Consider the following 22,594-nt stretch of genomic DNA (forward strand, 5'->3'; position numbering starts at 1 on the left):
GGCAGTGGGCATGCGGGGGGAGCTACTGTCAGCTTATCCATTCCCTGAATTTATTTTACTAAATGCTAAACACATTCTAACGTAATGGGCTGCTTGATGGAGGAAGTCCACTGACAGCATAATTGGAGCTTATGAACTGCCATAATCATTAGTCAGTTCTGCTTATTAATAAGCTGGAGAAAACATTCATCTTTCCACCTTTAGGAGCCATCTGTTGTCCCTCTTTTGAGACTTGTGTGCCCTCTACTGCCCTCTTTGCCCTTTTTTGTTTTTTTTTTTTTAGATAGAAATGAAGAACTCAACATTCCACATCTCCAAACAGATTGCTTCCATTTTTCCATTTATGCAGATTCCATTCATAGGAATCTGGAAAAAAAAATCTCATGGAAAGAATCATCACTATGTAGTTAGCAATGTGTCAGATAAGCTAGCAAATCAGTATAATAGAAACCCTTGTCTTTCAGGAATGTAAGGTAGTATTTTGGCAAATCCTGAAGAATGGAAACGCATTTCACAGCATATCTGACCACAGATATTTGGTGTCTTTAATATTTTACTGATTTTTAATATGGAAAGATTAAGAAGGGGAATAAAAGCTAAGAATATTACTGTTGATCATGCAGGAATAGCACCAGAGCATGAGGCCTTATCAGAAGAGGAAGCATCCTTGGTAATTGGTGATGTTGAGTCATTTCTGCTGTGCTTAAGTTATAGGATAAATAAATATATAGCGTTCTAATAGGAAGCAGCTGCACCACAACTATTCTTAATGTCCTTTTTGCTTTTAGTCTAATTTTGCTTAATAATTTCATTTCAGGAAGGGTTTTCACTGGTTGGTAGCAAGGACTGGTTGAAGATTGTAAGACGCGTGGACTGTCTGTTGTTTGGAACAACGATAAAGGTAAGATGCTGAGTGGCCAAGTGTTTGAAAGCAAACGATCATCTGTGAGTGGAGAGTGCAGGAGCTTCTCTTTGCAAGTGAAATGGTACTGGGAAGAATACACGTTTAAGGAAAGTCCCTGCTATGTAAGCAGAACATGGATCAAGGACAGTAGGGAGGTAGAAGCCTGGTTAGTACGCTACTCTGCTGAAGAGCCAGCACTTTAATTGTTCTGTCAATACCTGCCTGATGGAGCTGCACAACCATTCCCTGTCCCCTAAGTACCTGTTGGGATGGGAGGAGGGCATCATTGTTTGTCTTGCCATTTAGATGTTTATAAGGTATGTATTTTTGAATGCTTCATTGAACGTGGCTTTTAATTTTTTTTCTGTCGTACTAAAGGTAAAGAATGTTCCTCATCAAAGAAACATGCAATCTAATCACTTGGATTATTTTCTTTCATAAATAACTATAAAATCCAATCTGTTAACATTCACTGAGTAAATAATGCTGAAATTTAGGTGAAAGATCCTAATTTTTAATGGGCTCATAGACTGAGAGTTGGAAAAAGTCTTCAACAACATCTAATGAAGGGGTCTTAACCTGGTGTCCACACACCCTCCAAAGGGTCTTCCAAGAATTCAGTTTCCATGAACTTGAATAGATTTTCTTTTTTTTTTCCAAAGATTTATATTTATTTATACAAGCACTGGGTACAGTCAGAAGCGTGGGAGGGTGAGAGAATTCACCAGAGCCAGAGCGGGGAGCAGAGCAGGCAGAAGGACCAAAGTACACTGCTGAGGGGAGCAGCGGGCGGCAGGAGAGGTCTGCGCGCCATGCGGGACCCTCCTTCGGTGGCCGGGGAGCAGCTGGGGATCGAACCGGCACTGCGGAGGCTGTGGGCAGCATCGCAACCCAGCGCTCAACTGCTGCGCCACCGGGGAGGCCCTGAATAGATTTTCATTGACCTAAAATTGAAATTTATCATTTCCTTCAGTTATGAATGTCAGCAACAGATCCCAGTGGTAGTATGCCTTTTTACCAGTAGAAATCAGACTATCTTTGGAGGGATGGGTGGGGTATACATTAATTTTTTTAATGCAGTACCATTGTTTTATAGCCTGTTAATTTTTTGACAGTTTAGGATTTCTCCCCTCAGGTTTGGTCACCGTAGTTCTCCCACTAGCAAAGCACCCACAGTCTTCCGCCACTGTCCACTGTGCTCTCCTCCCTCACTCCATTCTTACCTCTCCCCTCTCTTCCCCCCTCCTTGTTGCCTCTTATCTATGGTCAGCTTTCAGGGGTTGATTTTAAAGTTTGTCTTTGTCCAATCCTTTGGTTTCTCTATATTCAAAATATAAGTGAAACCATCCAGTATTTTATCTTTCTTCTTCTGGCTTATTAGCATAATCCCATCCAGCTCCATTCATGTTGCCATAAAAGTCATGAGTTTTTCTTTTTTTTTTTTTTTTTTGATAGCTGAGTGGTATTCCATTGTGTACATATACCACATAGTCATCCATTCATCTGTCTTGGGGCATTTAGGGTGTTTCCATATCTTAGCTATTGTAAATAGTGCTGCAGTAAATATAGGAGTGCAGCTTTCCCTTCTAATTAGTGTTTTTTGTATCCTTTGGTAGATACCTAGCCGTAGAATTATTGAGTCTTATGGCAGATCCACCCTTAGTCTTTTGAGGAACCTCTGCACTACTTTTCAAAGAGGCTAGTAGAAACCAGATTTTTTCACATCACAGCACCATAGTTTCAGAGTTCTCATATGTCATTTGTTCTCATCACCTCAAAATATGGTGGTTATTAGTCCTCCTAGCACTCTTTGAGAACCTTAGTAAAGAATCAGATGTATTATTAGTTCACTAATTAGGGTATTAATGTTGTAATAAATGATTTCAACATAATTGACTTCCTTTGTAATCTTAGTGTGTATTTTATGTGATTAAAAACTTTGTTCTTGGAAGGGGTCCACTGGCTTCACCAGAATGTCAAAGGGGTGTGGAGTGCTTGCTCAGAAATTCAAGGCCCTCTATTTTCATTTTACGTATGCTAGGACTATTTGACTTACACTAATAGTAGTTTCCAACTTGATAGGAAAAAGTGAGTATTTTCCTTTAATTTGCATTTCTTTGATAACTAAATGAAAATGGACAGTTTTTCTATTTGCTAGCTATATTTCTTCTATGAGCCACTGTCTGTTGCTTTTGCCTAATTTTCCTCTTCAGAGTATTTGGACATTAAATATATACACACATATATTTATTTCATAGAAATATATTTATGTTTATTTTTGTAGCTAGATAATGTCATATATTTGTGTATATATCATGTATGCTAAATATGGATTTTTTAAACACTAAGATTAGGAACTTTTGCCTGCTGTTATGTGAACGGTATTCTTTATCCTAAAGATCTGTCTATTTGCTTATTATTGGATTTTTTTCTGAATTAATTTAAATTTAACTTTCTTACTAAATTTATTAACTGATGATTTAATTTTTAAGAAGGTGATTTTATAATTTGCAATGATTTTATTGATTTCCAGTAGCTTGTACTAATAATTACTTTTCTTACCTTACTGAATTAATCTAGAGCTTCCAGAACACAGTGATTAAATGGTAATTACATGACATCTTGCTGCCTTGAATGAGAACTAGTATTTAGACATTAAAGAACATCTTTTACTGTTGATTGGGTATGCTTTACCATATAGGGAAGACATTCTTAACTGATACTTTTATCAGGTTTACATATTAAATTTTATCAAAAGCTTTTCGACAGCTTATCAATATCATTTTTTTCCCCTCCTTTTATTATTCACTTGATATATTGAAGCAGCAGGTTCATGTCTTTCCTGGCAAAAAGCTATCAGAAGCTTCTTCCATGGAAAATTTTAATTACAAGTATTCTGTAACAAACATCATTATTTTTAATTTTCTTACATTGTTGATCATTTTTGAACAATATATGATTTCTCCCCTCAGGTGTACTCCCCATAATTCTCCTACCACCACATCACCTGTGAACCATCACCATAGTCCTTGTGCTCTTCCCTCTTCCATTTTGAAAAGTTCCTCTGCTGCATGCCTCAGTTCTACAGTTTGCCTGCAAGTTTTGTCTTTTTCCTGACCCTTTGTTTGGTTTCTTTATACTCAGCATATAAATGAGACCATCTGATATTTTCCTTTTTTCTTTTGACTTATTCACTTAACATAATCCCTTCCACCTCCATCCATGCTGCCATAAATGGCATGAGTTTATCTTTTTTGATTGTTGAATAATATTCCATTGTGTATATGTACCACATCTTCTTGATCCAGTCATCTGTTTTTGGACATTTGGGTGGTTTCCCTATCTTAGCTATTGTAAATAGTGCTGCAGTAAACAGGAGTGCAGGTTTCCTTTTTTTTTTTTTTTTTTTGTCATTTGGGTAAATTCCTAGGAGTGGAATTGCTGAGCCATATGGTAGCTCCATTATTAGTACTTTGAGGAACCTCCACACAGCTTTCCATAGTGGCTGGACCAGTTTGCACTCCCACCAGCAATGTACGAGGGCTCCTTTTTTCGCCACATCTTTGCCAGCATTTGTTGTTGTCAGTTTTAATATGGCCCATTCTCACTGGTATGAGGCAATATCTCATTGTGGTTTTTTTCTTTTTTTAAAAAAACGATATTTATTTATTTATCTATCTATCTATCTATCTATTTATTTATTTATTTATACAAGCACTGGGTACAGTCAGAAGCGCGGGAGGGTGAGAGAATTCACCAGAGCCAGAGCGGGGAGCAGAACAGGCAGAAGGACCGAAGTACACTGCTGAGGGGAGCAGCGGGCGGCAGGAGAGGTCTGCGCGCCATGTGGGACCCTCCTCCAGTGGCCGGGGAGCAGCTGGGGATCGAACCAGTCCTGCAGAGGCCGCGGCAGCTTCGCAACCCAGCGCTCAACCGCTGCACCACCGGGGAGGCCCTCATTGTGGTTTTGATTTGCATTTCCCTGATTATATGTGATCTTGAACTTTCTTGTCATACACCCATTGACCATTTGCATTTCCTTTTCGGAGAAGTGTCTTTTTAGCTCTTCTGTCCATTTTTTGACTGGATTGTTTGCTTTGTTCTTGTTGAGTTGTATAAGCTCTTCAAACATCATTGTTTAAATTAACAAGTGGAAGAAGTATTTTTAGAGAAAATTCTCATTCCTTTAACAGCAATTTAATAACACTTAAATTCTGTGGTAATAAAGATTTTCTTTTCTCTTTGGCCAAAGATAGTTTAAGTTCTCCCTGCTTCTAAGATAAAGCTTCTTCTTTTTTCACTAATTTTTATCAAAATGATCCTGGCTGATAGGCTAACATTAGATAAACATATAATTCCCCATCAGAAGGGACTTGAGTTAAAAGAATAAACTCTTTGATTTTCACCCCAACTCACTGAAGAATTTTTTGTTGATTTTTGTCTGGCCTGGGCTTTTGAATTATCACCTCACAGAATCAAACAAAGCATGTAGTCCTTCTCTGGTTGAGTTCTTTTTCTGTATGAGTCCCCTCACCCCCTTTTCTACAGTAGAGGAATTCAGTGTAGGTTGTGGGCAAAACTGTTTGGGGTCCTACTGGTGAGGCCTCCTCCAGTGGCTCCATGGCTGTTCTCCTGCAGAGTGCTACCTGGGCCTGTTTTCCAGGAGGTGCTGATACCCTGTAACCTCAGCTGTAGAGCCTGTGGTCAGGGGCCTCCACAGGGAGATACTGTTCCCAGCTGCCAGCCAGAGGGCCCAAGGTCCCCCTTCCTCAAAGGTGAAGGCTGACCTTCTTGTGCATAACCAGATTAAGTGTAACAAGATGAGCCGTTATCCTTAATTTTCATTTCCTCAAGGGGATTTTCTGCTAGTTATAACTCAAAGTGTTTTGAAGTAGTGTGGGACCAATTTAACATGTAAGACACCACTTAAAATATAGTAATTTTGAGAAAATCTCATTCATGATAGAAACTGGAGACTATATTTGGGACAGTTCATGACTGTTAGTGTTATAGGACAGGGAGAGGGGCACCCCAGAACCCCCAAACCTGCCTGCTCTAAATAGGTTCTGCCGTCTAGCACATCAAGACAAAACATACAAGAACTTTGATGGAAGGAACTCTAATGCAATTAGTGTGTAATACAGAGAAGACAAAGAATATTGTTTCCAAATCAAAGTTACCCATCCCCTCGTAGGTAAATGTGGCCCAAAGCAAGGCCCAAAAGCCTGCCACAAGTCTAAAGAACCTTCCAGCAGGGACCCATAGAAAAGGGTCAGAAACAGTCAGACAAGCCTGGGAGGAAAAGTGCAAAATCAAGATAAATGCAGCCATTGTCAGTCTCCCCACGGGTCTCTCACCCACATCAGTTTCGACCAGGCCAGAACCAAGAAACAAGTGCAGCTTCTTCACGTCTCTCTGCTCCATGTGCCTCCTCCAGGTCTCCTTCTTGCTCTCCATCCTGCTTCCTTCCTTCCTCCAACCCCTCTCCAGCTTCTTCTCCAACCTGTTCAGCTCCACCCTCCCTTGGGTGGGTCAGGGAGGGGACCTGGAGCTTCCCCTTTTCCTGGAGACCACGCTGTTACATTAGTATACACTTGAAACTTTTCATTGCACAACAAGCAGCTCTTTCTGACTTTTAATAATGGCATAAAAGTGAATCTCAGTGAGATTTTCACTGTAATAGTCCTTTTTGTTAGCCCAGGAATAGGTTTTCCGTTGTGGTACCTCATGCCATGGAAGATGTGGAATAAAGATGTAACTCATTTTCAGACTTTTCCTGACGAACCTGGGCTTTATCTTGGTCCACACGCATTGATGGTAAGCTCAAATTCTATCTGAGAATTGCACAGCAGAAAACACTGAGTAAGACTACAATTAGGCTATCAGACATACAACTAACCTGTCATTTCTCAGAACTACATTCTAAAGAAACCTCTTCCTGTGTGCACGTAGAGGCTTTGGGACTTAGAACGGGGCTCTGAGGTCTTTGCCCTGTATGGAATTCAAATATCATTCCTGCATAAACCTTTTCATCAAGCTGTGAGGGACAATTTTTAATGTGATTACTTCTCAAAAGCGACTAGATTGCTTTTGAGGTTAGATAATTACGGAATCATAATAGAAATGCTAACATAAAGGTATTTCATATAAATATCTTCATGTAAAGTCTAAAGTAGGATGGATTAGAAATAGCTCATTAGGCAGCAATACCCAAAAGGAAAAAATACAAATGACCGATATACATAAGAAAAAATATTCAACCTCTCTTTAGTCAAATTTGAAATTTTAAAATAAAAATCTGTTAAAACTAGTAGGTTAACAAAACTTGAAAAGAATAAGAATCTCCAGTGTTGGAAGATATAGGGAAAATGGGAACATAGACTCTCAGTGGGAGTAAATTGGTGCCATCTAGCTCCAGAGCAGTTTGGTATTATGTGTCAAAATGTAAAATGTACAGATACAGATAGTTTGGCCAGACAGATCTACTTTTAGACATTGATACATAAATGTCTAAAAGTGCTTATCAAAGCTTTGTGGCTTATAATAGGAAAAAAGTCTGGAAATGTTTGTCAGTAGGGGGCCAGTTAAAGGAATAGTTCTCAGCTATTAAAAGTAAGGAGGCATACTTCTATTTTTACATACTTATTATTGTTAACTGAAAAATTAAGTTACATTTGTGTGAAAAAAGTGTTTAAAACATATACATAATATATAACCTGCTATACAAACATATATTTCATAGGTTATGTATACAGGTATGTGTATATATATTTTAATGTAGACCTATGTATTACATTTACACATTCCTTTTTATACATAGATCTTTATTCCTTTTCATATATTTTCAGTGTTGGAGGGTGTGATAATGGATTACTTGAGAAAGGATTAAGTGATTAAAAATGAAGGTAACCAAACAGTGGCAGTGCCTGCCCTAAACATGCCTTACCATTGCTTAGCCATGCCAGGCGTTTTCTGTAAGCTAAATACGTGGCCTTGCTTGATGACTTTGTCTGAAAATTTAAATAATGTGTAAATTGTGGACAGCAAAATCAAGGAATTTTTGCTTACAGGAATTTAGAGGATTTTGTTAATTGGGGTTAACAGATTAACAAGGGTTTTCGAAAGTATTCTTACTATCTTAAGTTAGCATTGTAAAGTTGCTACAGAAGAAATTGAACAAAGGTCCACCATACATACTACCAGTTTGGGGCGGCTTTTGAGTAAGTTGGCCCCTCTAACCTAGGCACAACAGACTAGACTGGAAATTATTAAAACAATGGACTTACTGTTACAAATTTAATTTTTAAACTTACAATAAAGTTTGGTGTGGTTGCTGGCTTTTTAAAATTTAAATTGCCTCTTTCCCACAATTGCTGATTTGCCAAGGGATGTAATTCCTAAGTCATGTTAAGGGCAGTGTTCCCCTTTGGGGTTTGTGTGGTGGTCTTATTTAAGGATGAAAGGCACTACAGGTGATTATCAGGAGAACCGTTTGTTTTGAACACCTGCCCCTGCCTAGTTCCCCAATCATGTTATTCAAATTCACCAGCTTGTTTGGTGTGGTACCGACCTGGTCTGCTCTTCTGTATACTCAGGTTTAGAAAATTTTTATTGATCCAGGATAATGCTGTATTTCCTTCATTGGCTTTTCACCTAAGGAATGAGCAGCTATAAAATCTTTATTCCAAAGACAAAACACTTGTCTCTTAGTAAGATGACCATGTCTCTGTAATACAGGCTTTTTCATTTTTGCTGATGTCTGTTCCCAGAAGGAAGTGAATTTGGTTTGAGAAGCAGCTCCCAAAAGGGGGAAGAAAACGAGTTACTGGCTTTTTTATACCCATGTAAACAAGCTAGGGATAACTGCTCCTTCTCCAGATCAGCACCCCTGTAGGCAAAAGGAAGTAGTCGTTGAAGACACCATAGTGGATAAAAGTAAAGTGATAGGACAAGGGTCACTGAGGATAACCTTTGATTTGTCAAACAGAACAAGAGCCGCATGTTCCGGGTCCAGTTTGGTGGCGGGTCAAAGGAGCAGGCACTGGAACACTGCTGCAGCTGTGTGCAGACCCTGGCCCAGTATATAACCGTGCAGGTGCCTGACGGGATCAGCCAGGAGCTCCAGCTGAATCAAGGCCCACTGAAGGCAGGTGAAGGCCCAGGGAAGGGCTGTGTGCACAGCAGCCCCCTGAAGCTTGAAGTAAGTAGGCTAGAGTGTTGGCTATGGGAGCCATCAGACTAGGTAGTGCTTCGGGGCCGGGGGTGGGAGTGGCGTGGGGCAAAATCATGGTGGGATTTGTGAAATCCATCAGGATTGTGAGTTAAGAGATAGTTAATGTTGACTGACTTATTTTACCTGAAGATTCATCATAGCTACTTGTAGTCCTAGAAATTAGATTAGGATAGAGTCCTGGCCGCATCCTGGTGTCACTATAGAACAGTAGTTCTCAAAGTGCAGTCCACAGACCCCTCCCTGAGACTTTTTCAGGGATCCACAAAATCAAAATCATTCTTGTAATAATATTGAACATTATTTGCTCTTCTCACTGTGTTATTTGCATTAAGGGGGCAAAGGCATTGTAAGCAAAACTGTCTACATAGCACAAATCAAGGCAGAGGCACCAAGGGCAGCCATCATGTGCATCACCAGTCACTTGCTACAAAAAGGAACAGAACAGAACCACTCTTATCCTGAAGTATGCCAGCTGTCTCAGGAGAAAGCAGCCGTTTTGGAGCTGAACTAGCCTCTTTCCTCTTAGAACACCATTACTACTTGGAAGCACAAAGGGCAAACTATGGCTGTTCAGATTTGGCTGCTAGGTGAATGTTTTACAACAGTGAGTAAAGTGAGCAGCATATCACTTCAGGAAAACAACGGCCGGATAGTATTTACTGACAGTGGTGAAATAAGCTTTCCAAAAGAAAACTAGAATCTTGGAAAATTTCTGTCTGCTCCTTGAGCTTCACAGCTTCCTAATCCAGAAGACTTTTCTGATGGTGCTATTAATGGACGTGACCTTTTTTGTATAATTATATGGCAAATGTTTCTGTATAGTTCAGCGAACCATTATTTCCAAATAACTAGTGTATGCACGGGGCCACAAAATCGTGCGTGCATGGACAAAAATGTTCTGTTCCAAGTATAAGATAGACCAATGGATTTAATCTAACAGTGGAACACATTTATTGTTATGATTGTAGATTCTATGTTGCAATTAACCTTGAAGAAACTTTCTCAATTTTGGTGGCATACCAAAATAATATCCACAATTACCTGAAAAGGTTATTTTTTGCCTTTTCTATCTATACATACTTGCATGAAACCAGGTTTTCTTCATATATTTTGCCCAAAGCAACGTGTCTGCAGGTTAAATGTGGCAGTAGATGTTGGAGTCCTGCTATCTTTCATTAAATTAAGCTAGACATTAGAGATTTGCAAAAATCACTACAATTTTTAGGAAATAGCTGATTTTCATAAAAATGCTTAAATATTAACATAGAAGGGGTTTATTTTTCAGTGAAACTTTAAACAGTTTTCACAGCTAGATAGCTATAACTCAAATGAAAGCTGTTGGAGGGCCCTCCCTCAGTAATTTTGAAGAGTGTAAGGCAGTCTGTAAGCAAAACTTTGACTCATTGTTCGAGAATTTTCTACCAAAAGCACATATTATAGAATTTCTTTGGAATAGCTGTTCAAAGAAATATTTACCTCTCTTTGGAGATGAAATTCCTGTTTCAAGCTGGATTTTTTTATTTTCTACTTTGAGAAATGATTTTCTATACTTGGCTTTCATCATTTCATCCTACTTTCCCTTAAATTCACTGGATCAAGACAATTCATTTTTACTGTTCATCACCAAGTTCTTTTCTGTATCTTTCTGTCTTAACACTTAAGTTGCTGTCTCAAAAACCCTGGATCTAGTTTCAAACATTTTGTCTCATCAGCTTCCCCTGTCTTCTTTAAGAATCCCCTCCCTACTAATGAGTGGAAGGTTTATTATAAGGCACTTTGTTGTTTATGACCCTTTGCCCCTCCAGTAGATCCTTCCCCCAAGTTTCATCAGGTAGTTAAAAGTCAGGTTAGAGGATAGTATGCCCAGTACAGGGGGTACAAGAAGACCTAAAGAGGTTCCCAGGATTTTGGAACTAGGTCTGGAATGCCTTAGAAAGGGATTGAAGACATATCAGGCTGGAACCTAATCAGGCTATGCTGTGATCTAGGTACCAAGAGGTAAACCGAAATTGTAACACAATGGTAAACACAAGCTAAGGGTTGTGAGCTACAGTGGCAGAAGATGTCTCTTTGGTCTCTGATTTTATAGGCCGAGTCCAAATAACTAAGTAGAACTACCCTCAAAGTGGGACATGAAAAAAGACTTCCCTGCCTTTTCTGCATTCTGTAGTCAGGGACTCTTTCAGTCTGGTGTTCTGAGTAGATGAGCCGGCATGATGCTATGCAGAAATCATAGGCTTTGGAATCAAAGTGGATCAAGATTTGAATCCTGACCCTGTTAGTTTTTGTATGATCTCATGCAGGTCAATGAATTTCACCTGTGAAATGGTGAGACTGACATGCTGTATATAAACCACCTAGTACAGTGCCTGGCAAGTATAATTGAGATGGAGTGTCTGAAGTTGCAGAGCAGCAAACAAGAGAAAGCCATTGGGTTAGCTTGTTAGGGCGCAGACATTCTGATGCACTGCCTGGAACATGCTAATCTTCCTAATGACAGAACAGGTCCAGGTTTGCTATGATCTGCTGTATGCAAACTTGGTATCATGCTTCCTTTCTCAGAATCCATCTTAAGTGGCATGAGCTGTGGCCAAGTTGCAGTCCCTTTGCCGTTCTCCTGTACTCCGGTGTGTCATCTTCCCCAATACCTCTATATTTCTTGGTCTAAAATAGTTTTTTTTTTTTTTTTTTGCAAAAAGAGATAATTCCATGCCTTCCTATTTCAAGTCCTTGAGTCATTTCCTGGCTCATATTTTTTCACTTCAACCTTGTAATTTCAGTAATCGTGGTTTAAGCAGGTGTTTCTTACTTGAGGGCTTTTAAGGCCATCCAGCCCCACAGAGAGGGGGCAGAAGAGACAGGAAAGAGGTTGGCAGGCAGATGCTAGGTAGACTTTTTCCCTCCTTAGCACAAGTTCAGAAGTAGCAAGCAGCCAGGGCTCCAGCTGCAATGTATACAGAACCCCCCATCTCTGCAGAACTGTCTGTCTGCTCCTGGAGCCAACCCACCAGCTTCCTTCAGGCACTTTATCCATAGTTTGTGGTCTGTGACTGTGGTTAATGTCTTTCTCCATTGTTTGAAGAAAATGGCATGAGCTGTACTGATCTGCATCCTAGGAAAGCATCAAATGTCAAATGTTAGAGCTGGAAGAAACACTAGGCACAAAAAGCATGAGTTTATTTTTATAAGATGAGGAAATTGGACCAAAGTTTGGGTCTTGCCTAAGCGCTCCTGAGTTATTACAGCCCCTTAAGCTTTGAGTTCATTGACTTTCTCTTTCCTTAATCCTTCTTCTTTGTTCCCTCCCTGCCCTCACCCCCCGTTGATGCTTTTAGATTTTTTTTTTTTTTTTTTTTTTTTGGCTAATATCTACCTATTACAAAAGTCAGCTTTCATATAGCACAGGTGCCAGAAGTACTCTGTGAATTCGGGCAGTCACAACATGCTGCTGGGAAACTGAGACCCTCCCAGGAGAGCCTTGCTGCCTTCCTCAGTGACACCACCAGCTCACGCCTCTGTGGGACTGCCTGTGTGGAGATCAGGTGACAGCCACAGGAATACAGAACAGAGCAGACATGCAGCCATGCGGTTAGGAAAAGGGGTGTAGGTGCTCAGAAATTCTCATGCTTTCAAGTAGAAGCAGGGCTTGCAGTCTTTATGCCTCCATGTCTCCTTGTACACCTCGCTCATTGTATGTGCCTGAAAAATGTGTTGTCTTCTGTTCAAGAACAGTTCCTCACAGTGTGGACTCTGGTGCTCTCCTGCACGCCACTCCCTACGCTCTGAACCTGAACACATTTTGTCATTTCCATCGCAGCACAGCCTGGGTGCACCGTGGTCATTTCACTGGTTCAGTTCTCATTGGGCTGCAGCTTCTTTAGGGCCAGACCTCTGGCTCCCTTCCCTGCATCACCCCTGTAGCAGGCATAATCATAGTTGAATGGAGATAACGTAGGGATTTTACTTACAGAAGAACTTATTCCCTCAGGATTCTAAAAGAAGATCTTTAAAATTTTTACTGAAAACATGGTTCTATTGCACTTTGTTTCTCTGCAATTAAAGTAGTAACATTTAGGTGACAAATCACGATGCTCAGAAACTGAGCGATATCCACCACTCTGAGTTGTGGCTGTGTGGTCCTGGGCCAGGGCTCTGAAGACACAACGCACTGCAGGCCAGACACTGGGGATAGTAGGTACCGCCCAACAGGCTCAGAAGTGAACTCTCTTGGTGCCTCTTCTGAGTTAAACGCAGTAAGAGCCCAGCATAAGCCAGGACAGACACGCAGCCAGTGATTCTGTTGTCTGCCTTTACTGGTCCTCTCTTCTGCCTTGACTACGAGTGCCATGTTTCCCTTCTGTAATGGTCTGTGGTGTTTATGATTATGTTCCGCTAATCCTTTGATGACATGTCTCACTGCAGACACACCAAACCTCAGAGCAGGAGTCTGTACCAGCCAGAACAAGCACTGCAGGAGCAAGGACCTCAGTAACCTGGTTAGCGCAGGTAGAGGCTATTTCTGTGTTTTCTTTTCATAAACATCAGTATCCCAAAGAATTTATATTCCTGAATTTACACTCCCTTGTTTTAGAATGGTAACCTAATGTTTTACTATACCGGATGGCAACAGACAAACCATTTCCTTATACCCCTGCCATGTTAGACATGGTGGCACATACTGAAGAGCTGTTCTTCTAAGGGGAAGAGTGGTGTAGAGTTAGTCTTTAAATGTGTATAATAAAGAATTTAGTCTTCAATAAAGACACTTTAATAAAGACACTTTAATAAAGACACTTTCCCAGTGTCTTATAAAAATGTCAACAAGCCACTCTATAAATACCAAGTGTGGAGTCAGAGCAACAATGTTTTCCAGTGGGGCAAATTTTCATTGCTGAGATCGCAACTAATAATGTGTAGAAACCAGGAGGATTCAACTCTGTTACCATAGACTTCCTCTCTGACATTTGCTCCCCACTTGCAATTTTCTATTACCAAAAAATCCTGCGAAACCCTTTTCATTCAAACTCAGTGCCACTTGATGTTCACTGTGCTGGGAGCTCCTTGAGGACTATCCCATCCTCATCATGTTCCCACTGTGTCAGACAAACAGCTTGGGCCTTCTGCGAAATTTTACTTGGGAGTTCATCAATATTCAAGGATAAATTTTCATTTTATAGCATGTATTAAACTGTGCTAACAAAAGTATGCAGAAGAACTTTGGGAGTTTTCTCCATCTGGCTTATCACTATCTCAAAATAAGTGGACATAAATATAGATAAAAAATTAAGAGGTAAGAAGACTTAAGAATTCATGTCTGTCTCTTTCCATAACCAAGCAACTATGACAAAATGAGAATGTCTGTCTGTTCAGCAGCAGGGCAGACCTCATACTGCCCAGTATGAGGCACAGGCATGACAGGCTAATTGAGTCAGAGGCTAAGGACACTAGAGAAGGTGTACCTTAGCCCAGTTTACATAGTATACAAGAACTATGTTCACAAAAAAAAAAAAAAAAAAAAAACCCACCAGATTGAGAGTTCAGATGTGTTAACTTACTTGCTCTAACCTTCTGGACACACTATGAACATAGTTGGTAAAACTTTGGAGGGAGCAATTTGGTGATACTTGTCAAATTCAGTGATCTTATCTATAATTCTGTTTTAACTACACAAACATACAAAGATGTTCTTCACTGTTATTAAGCAAACTGTAAACAATATAAATGTTCACTAATAGAATACTCGCGTGGTTAAAGTGATAGAATCACAGAGGGGTAAAGATGCAGTCAATTTGAAATGATGTCAATTCTTACCTCTCGGTATGTAAAGATAGTATAGTTTAAGTTTCTAAAAAGTGTACAAAGCAGCGTGTGGCGTGGTTTTTGAAATTATATGTTTGGAACGCGATACACTGACATTTCAACAGTGGTTCTCACTGGAGAACAGGGCTCCCTGTTCATTGTCTTCTTTGTAACTTTAGGAAGAATCTGGACAGCTTGTTTGAATTTAGAAAAGTAAACTTCTATTATAGATAGTTCCTAGAGATTTATCAGTTGTATCCAAATGCAGTAAACCAGACCATACATGGAAAGGGTATAAAGCCACCTACAGAATGAAAATTCATGTGAAGAGAAAGACTGGGTCAAAGCACCAAAGGTAGGTTAGACCTCCACATAGCTGGACTATGCATCCAGTGTTGTCAGATCTTCCAAATTGCCAAGCACAGTCAGACTTTTACTAGAACTTTCTTAATACTGGCAACTTACTCAACTGGTTTCAAAATACTTTGTGGCCCGAAACATACAGATGGCAAATAAGCATGTGAAAAATTAATGTCATTAAGATTTCATTTATATGACATTCTGTAGGCGAAACTATAAAGTATGGATAACCAGTCAGTAGTTGCCAGGGGTTATGGGTAGCATCAGGGAATTTTCTGGGGAGTGACAGAAAGCTTGGTGTCTAGATTGTGGTGATGATTGTTACTCTCTGTATTTATCAAGTTTCATGGATAGGGCCAGAAAAAGATGTGACCTAACTGTCCTGTTGATCAGTTTGTGCCTTTTTTTTAATCTTTGCATAGAGGAACTGGGGTGTGGGCCAGAGGGGCAGGGGGTGAGAGGATTCACCAGAGAGTGGTGAGCAGAACAGACAGATGTATTGAAATACACTGCTGGGGGGAAGCAGTGGGCACAGCAGGAGAGGTGTGTCTCACCACGTGAGATCCTTGCTGGTGGCCGGGGGATCGAACTGGCACGCTGCAGAGGCTGCAGGCAGCTTCCCGGGGATCGAACCAGCGCTGCAGAGGCTGCAGGCAGCTTCGCAGCCCAGCACGCAACCGCTGCGCCACCAGGGGAGGCCCCAGCAGAGGCTGCAGGCAGCTTCGCAGCCCAGCACGCAACCGCTGCACCACCAGGGGAGGCCCCAGTTTGTAGCCTCTTAAAGCATGTAATAAAGAACCCAGTTCCTGCTTTCAAGCCCATTCCAGGTGACTGGAATAAGTTAGTGGAGTTCATTCATGGCCAGGTTTCTTAGCAGCTCAGTATTTGTCATTAAAATGGGATCAGATCATGACTTTGCAAGTCATTTTGTTACTAAACATCCTTAAGTATTTCAAGTGTATCTCACTTCCTGTATTTATTTAGAAACATTTTATGTAAAGGACCCCTATAGAGCTAATTAACACTAATTTTTGGTGTATGTTTCCCTAATCTTCCTTAAGGCAATGCTGTTCTATTACTCAGGGTGTTGCTTTCACTTGTAATCTCTAGTAAACTATTCTTCTGAAATCCCCACAGTCTATCCTGGCATCTGAGGAGCTCCCCCTTGTCTATCAACAGTCTGCATGGAATGCGGAAGAGTTAGGCCCCTTTCTACGGTTGTGCCTCATGGATCAGAATTTCCCAGCATTTGTGGAAGAGGTGGAAAAGGAACTAAAAAAGCTGACAGGGTTGAGAAAGTAACACTCAGTGTACACTTAGAACTAAAGAACTTGAAAATTTTAGGAAACCGCTTCTTCCTAAGATTAAAGATGCCAGAATAAAAAGCATTATTCCAAACACCTTTATCAATGTTTTATTTTTAAAAACAGGTGAATCCACTTTTTTATACATCATTGCACTTCAACAATTACACAAAACACAAGTACATGCAGCTACGGTTACACACCGCGTGAGAACCCTGCTGGGCAAGAAAATCTACACTCAAATCAATGTGAAAAAATACAGTGTGTCAATCCCAAAGTATAACTAGTTGCATAGAATACCATGCTATAACATTTCAAGGTCATTGAAAACAAAAGGCAAATTATAAAAGTTTGCCTTAATTGAATGTACAGTAAGTAAGGTTCAACACATCAGTGCAAAAGGATTTAAGAATTTACATGACTTAAAAGAAAAAAATCACTTAGAAAGCAATCATACATATATATACTGCAATTCATTATATCCATTCAGTGGACTGTTCCAGCTTATCAAAGTCGTAGGTTAAGCCCTTAAAATTACAGATTTCAGTTTATATTACTCATCTTTATGTACCAGAACTGCACAATTTCCTCATCTGACAACATACAGTAAGGAACAAATATCAGCAGCTTAAAAATGAAACAAGCATTTATTTTATTTTGGATTTCTCCCACCCCAAAAATATAAATATATATATATATATTTATATACTGTATATATCTGTAGATTTTGCTGTACTTTACAAAAATGTATCACTAGATGGCAGCAGTGCATTTTAGAGCTTTGCCAATTAACAGCTGCAGTAAGTAAAAAATGGCGCATGCATGACCTGATCCTCAGAGGACCTTTTCACTTCTATTTAAATATTTTACCAGAGGAGGAAGGAAGAAAGAAAAAAACAAAAGCAACATTCACAACACATCAAGCCCCAAATAGTTTACACCTTCTACACTGAAGCATTGTTTAAAATGTACCTGGCGAGGTCACCCTTACAGGAGAGGCTAAATAAGGCATGCTTTAGACAGTCGTGGTGGTGGCGCTCACTTGAAAGGGGAGAGAACCAAAGAGGTCCAAGCAGAAAATTTAGCAGGTCGGTTGCCCCCAGTTTTAGGAACCTAAAGACCTGCAAAAAGAATATTTGGACATTAAAAGGAAATACCATCCCTCACACAGGACTACACAGGAGCTACATGAAATCAAGCTTTGGTTCAAACAGCATGCTCAGGGATGTGGGGTGAATCACTGATCTCCATGTGCCTCACAGACCGGCACTCCGGCCTGGCTATGCCTGGCCACCGTTCTTGCCTTGCCCGCAGAAGCAAACTGGGACCAACTGGCCTCTGGGTATAACCTGCTTAAAACGATGACTAATAAATAATGGTGCAAAGTATTTTGAAACACCATATACATGTTCTGAAAAGGCATTTATATAAATGAGAAACAGCTGAAAACTCTTCCAGCTGCTAACTGGACAGAGTATCTGCTGCTCTGAAATAAAAGATCTCACAAGTAACTATTAAAGGGTTTGTAGCAAGGTCAACAGAGAGGCACATTCATTTGATTATGATTTTTGAAACTTAATAGAAAACCATACTTACATTATAAGCAGTATTTAATTTGTGTTTCTCTGGCGCAAGTTTTTATCTTTGTGATTGTTGGTAGAGTTGGTTTTCCTTTGGAGGGAAAATTGCATTGTAAGAGTTAAACTCACATCAGCAGCTTTTCAAAGTATAACACATGGAAATACAGGGACTCTTTCACTTACTGCCATCCCTGGTGTAGAGATTTTATTGTGCATATAGATATTCCCTGTACAAAGTGCCTACATACCTCTTAATAGGTCCTTTGACTCCCAAGGCAGATGATATACAGGTATTTTCTCTTGATTATGAGCCATAATTACTAAAAAAGTGAGAGTTTTTCCTACTGATCTCAAATGATGAAAGACAATTACACACAGAAAGCACTGTTGTGCCCCTCTGGTACATAACTAATTTGGGTGTTTGCCTCCCTCTCCACCCTTAGGTCCCCAACTCTGGGAAATTCTAATCTTGGATTGATTCCAAATTTGCAGCTCCATCTCTTGAAATCAACAACTGCTGGAACCAGATTATTCATGTTACAGTCCATCTTGAAACTGACTTTAACACAACCTGAAGCTCTCATACTAGCCGTTTTCTCGCATATCAACTTAAAGCATAAGGAATGTGCAATTACTTTTTGGCATAGTATTCCATTTTATTTTGCCAATAAGAACAAAACTGTACAGTTTGTCCTGGGAATCAAAATGGCCACCAGTCAGTTCCCTGCAGTCTACACTGCAGTGTTCATTTCCACTCACTGTCTTCCCTCCAATCTTAGCTACTCGTCAATAAACTGCAAATACAAATAACACAAGACTGAATCAATGTGCAATAACATACTTACATTGGCCCAGCTGGTTCGTCATCTACACAGGTGTTCAGTTTTTTAGTAATCCATTGAGCGACAGAGAAGAAAGGAGAAAATCGTGAGATTCTGCATAAGGATTGACAAAACAGCAAACGGCAAGTGGCAAACATGGCTATTCATAGCACTGATTCAAGGCCATTCCATCTGGAGGTGCAAAACACTCATGGAGTTATTATTTCTAGGTTCAAGTTTTTAATGGCAGGTATGTTGTTTCAATGGTTTTAGTTAACACTTTGAATGCTTGTCATGAAAAACTGCAACTGTAGCGGACAGAGAGGCTGCAATATTATATTCATCTTGTCCCCAAGTTCCAGTGGTTCACTCTTAAATAGATGAGAAGACAAACCAACATTTCAGTTGTAAAATCCTGCTGTTTGTTTTCTTGTGGTGAATGCATGCACAGTTCTGGTTCAATCCTACAGTGCAGAGGAATGTGTATTCTATACATTTAACCACACATCCTCACTTCCCCCAAAAATACTGCTTTTTTCTCGCCATTTTGTAATCTTTGGGAGACTCTTTAGTTTGGAGAATGTGACTGAGAAAGAGGAAGCCTCAACTGTTCAACCTACACTATGCCAGCCGTGCGCGGCTGTACTCTGCATACCAGAGTCTGTTCTGCGACACACCAGGGAAAGCTGAGTGGTGACAGCCCTCTAGAAAAGAACTTCAGATAACTATACAGGCTCATTCCAATGTCCTGGCCAAAACCAGAACCCAAACCTAGATGAGCCATGAGATTGATTGTTTTAATTGAAATGCTTCTATCTGAGTTTTAGAAGCCTTCTTAAAATTGGTATTTTATGACTCTAATTTGTAAGTTTTTCTTTCCTGTTTCAACTAAGGGCAAGTTGGGGTCCCCTTTAAGCAGGGATAGACTTAGATTTTTTTTTTTTAAAGACCCACAAAGGGAAAAGAACAAGTAAGTGCTCTTAAATCCTTCTCGTTTTATAAGTCAGGTGGAAGAAATGATTCAAAAGAGTTTGATTTCACTGAAGGCTTCTAGAAAAACTCTCAGCAGGATTCCACAAGGGGGCTTAGTGCACATGAAGCAGTTATGAGATTACAGTCTCAGTGTAGGCATCTGCAGGAGCACACGTCAGGAGTAATGTCTGTCAGAAGGAGACATTGCTCCACCTGTTCCTTCGAGGCAACGGAGAGGCAAAGCCACCGCCAGCACACACAGTGACTGGAGCAAAAAAATATTTCAAAAAAAAAAAAAAAAAAAAAAAGAAAGAAGAAAAGAAAAGAAAAAAGAACCAACCACAAACCAACAGTTTATCAGCCAGGCTAGCAACACACCAGTGTCCACAGGAGTCTATGACTAACATCAGTACACTATCAAACAGGTACAGAGAACAAACTAAGACTTAAGGACACCCAAGACATCTGTGTGTATAGACATTTCAGTTACTAAGACACACAAACCCAACCTAATCCTTCCTCAGCACAACCCCTAATGCTCTCAACATCCCAGCCAAGCCAGCTCAGCTACATGCTAGGAACTAATAAGCACTTCGGGGACTTAAAGGAAAAGAGACAGTAGCAAACTTAGAGTATTTTTAGTGCTCTGGCTGTGCACCTGAAAACACAAAATTCTAAAGCAAGATAGCTGATTCAAGAATACCAACAAACTACTCCCACCATTAAAGGAAGGGCAGGGCAGGGGTGAATCGCGATGGCCAGGCTAATCTTTTCAAAGCATGATGCTGGCAGCACCAACCCAAGCGCTTCACGCCACAAGTTTTTCTTTCCTTTGGTGGTGTGGGCATATTCCCTGGTGTCTGACCAGCAACATCATTTTTCAGCCCAACAAGCTAACAAACGTGCAAAAGGCCGCATTTGTAGGGGTTTTAGCGAAAGTGGTTCTGGTGTAGCTGTCATGCCAGCAAGTGGGAGCAGCTGCTATTCACAGTAGTGCCTACAGCTTAAGATCTCCCCCTTCATGTCTTCCTCCAAATCCACTTTCACATTTACAAGGAACAAAGAAAAGAGCCTCCTATCTTCACTTTCCTAGACTGAATCACTACCTGCAGCACCACTCTCCCTTCACAGGTCAGACAAAGAAACAATTTGACCCCTAAAAGGGAAATCAGGAGAGAGGGAAAAAAAACAGAACTACAGAAAAAGGTACAAAAATCAAAGTAAATGAGGGTTAAACAGCAAACTGAAATCCAAATTAGTTGTGAAAGTGAATGAAGTAAACTTGAAGTGTTAACATCATGAACTGTGCATTGTATAGACTGAAGCGGAGATTAAACAAACTCCAAAAGCATGCATATCGCTCACTTACCACCATGTTTTAAGGGTTTGATGCAATTGAGGGGGGAAAAAAAAGAAGTCATAGTAACCGACAAATATCAACAAACCCCAAACCCTCAGGCCAAAAGACGGCCTTAAGCAACGACTGTTCTCTCCACCTGGAATTATTCGCAGCCAGAGTCTAGATGAGAGGAAGAGGACTGGGAAGAATGGAAACAAGATGTGTCTGAAATCTACTGATGCGAGTGAAGTTCTGGGAGCTGCTGCGCTCTGATTTATCTGAATATTCTGTCTCCCTAACCAAATGCATTACAGCCTTTGCTCCCCTGTGTCTGCCTCGTCACCAGAAGGCGCTTTAGATGCCCGGTAATTAACAGATTACCTGATACAGTATCACCTCCCAAAAGATGGCTTTCAAGTCAAAATGACCAAGAGCTGACTGACTGGTCAAAACTCCGTTTCCATTGTCTTCATCTCACTGAGAAAGGGTTTATTCCACTTAAAGTTTGCCTGATCTCAGCAGAGTACCATTAAACCCGAAAGAGATTACAGTTACTTCCAGTTTCCTTCCTTGTCTGGACCTGTTGTCTTTTCTCCATAAGGTGACTTATGGACCCAGGTGACCTTTAGTTAAGAAGACAACGAATTATTTTGCGTGTCATCTTAAAAAGTCACATTTCTACCCAACATGCCTGGCCTGTTATAAAGCTTCATATGCTACCAAATGTTTCACCAGCTAATAGGTAGTGGGACATTACAGTTAACTCTTATATCCAAACTAGACATTTTAGAACTATGAGTCACTAAAACTGATCCCCACGAAAAGTCAAAAATCTCCCTTATTAAGAGTTGCTTTGACTTGCATATAAAAATTATGCCCCTGAAGTGAAAATGGTTAATGATGCCAGCATTTCTTAAGTCCATTCCTATTGTTTTAACCTGAGGTTACTAAAATATCCAGTGGAACTGAAGGTCCCAGCAACTGAACAGGTCTGCTGGCCATCTCCAGGAATTGCAGAGGGGTGCCGTGCCATGAAAGCATATGTGGGGAACTAACAGTTATATTCCAAGTCCAGATGCAAGAGGGACGCTAGCTGGACCTAGTTTTTAGTGAATTATTAAACTTTTTCAGAGACTGTAGATAAGAGGTGAATAAAGTGAAAAACTGAAGCTCTTACTTGGCTCCATGACTTGCCTGTTCCGCAAACACCAAAGGTGAAAGGCATTTAATCTACCTGCAAGTCAACCTATTGGTTCAGAGACCAGAAGAGAAGCCTAGTGGG

The 22,594-nt window shown here is 40.3% G+C and overlaps 2 protein-coding genes across 5 annotated transcripts in view; one reads left to right on the forward strand and one right to left on the reverse strand.

Annotated features, from left to right (window-relative positions):
- The window catches only part of REC114 (REC114 meiotic recombination protein), a gene marked incomplete at its 5' end in the record, with an annotated part of 75,383 nt that extends 58,685 nt beyond the window's left edge, over positions 1-16,698 (forward strand). Inside the window, 4 exons of the mRNA XM_084240181.1 lie at positions 818-901; positions 8,892-9,104; positions 13,560-13,643; positions 16,434-16,698. Of these exons, the coding sequence (XP_084096307.1) occupies positions 818-901; positions 8,892-9,104; positions 13,560-13,643; positions 16,434-16,598 (546 nt within the window). The 3' untranslated portion in view covers positions 16,599-16,698. The remainder of the gene's footprint in view (positions 1-817; positions 902-8,891; positions 9,105-13,559; positions 13,644-16,433) is intronic.
- Positions 16,699-18,085: 1,387 nt separating this feature from the next.
- The window catches only part of NPTN (neuroplastin), a gene marked incomplete at its 5' end in the record, with an annotated part of 66,989 nt that continues 62,480 nt past the window's right edge, over positions 18,086-22,594 (reverse strand). For 2 of the 4 annotated variants that reach the window (XM_084239496.1, XM_084239494.1), the window contains 2 exons: positions 18,086-18,271; positions 19,026-19,035. In XM_084239496.1, coding sequence (XP_084095622.1) covers positions 18,211-18,271; positions 19,026-19,035 — 71 coding nt within the window. In that variant the 3' untranslated portion in view covers positions 18,086-18,210. Of the gene's footprint in view, positions 18,272-19,025; positions 19,048-22,594 lie in introns of all 4 variants that reach the window. The other 2 variants (XM_084239495.1, XM_084239493.1) reach the window with 1 other exon arrangement.

The sequence above is a fragment of the Talpa europaea genome, assembly GCF_964194135.1.
Source record: "Talpa europaea genome assembly, chromosome: 8".
NCBI classification, from domain to species: domain Eukaryota; kingdom Metazoa; phylum Chordata; class Mammalia; order Eulipotyphla; family Talpidae; genus Talpa; species Talpa europaea.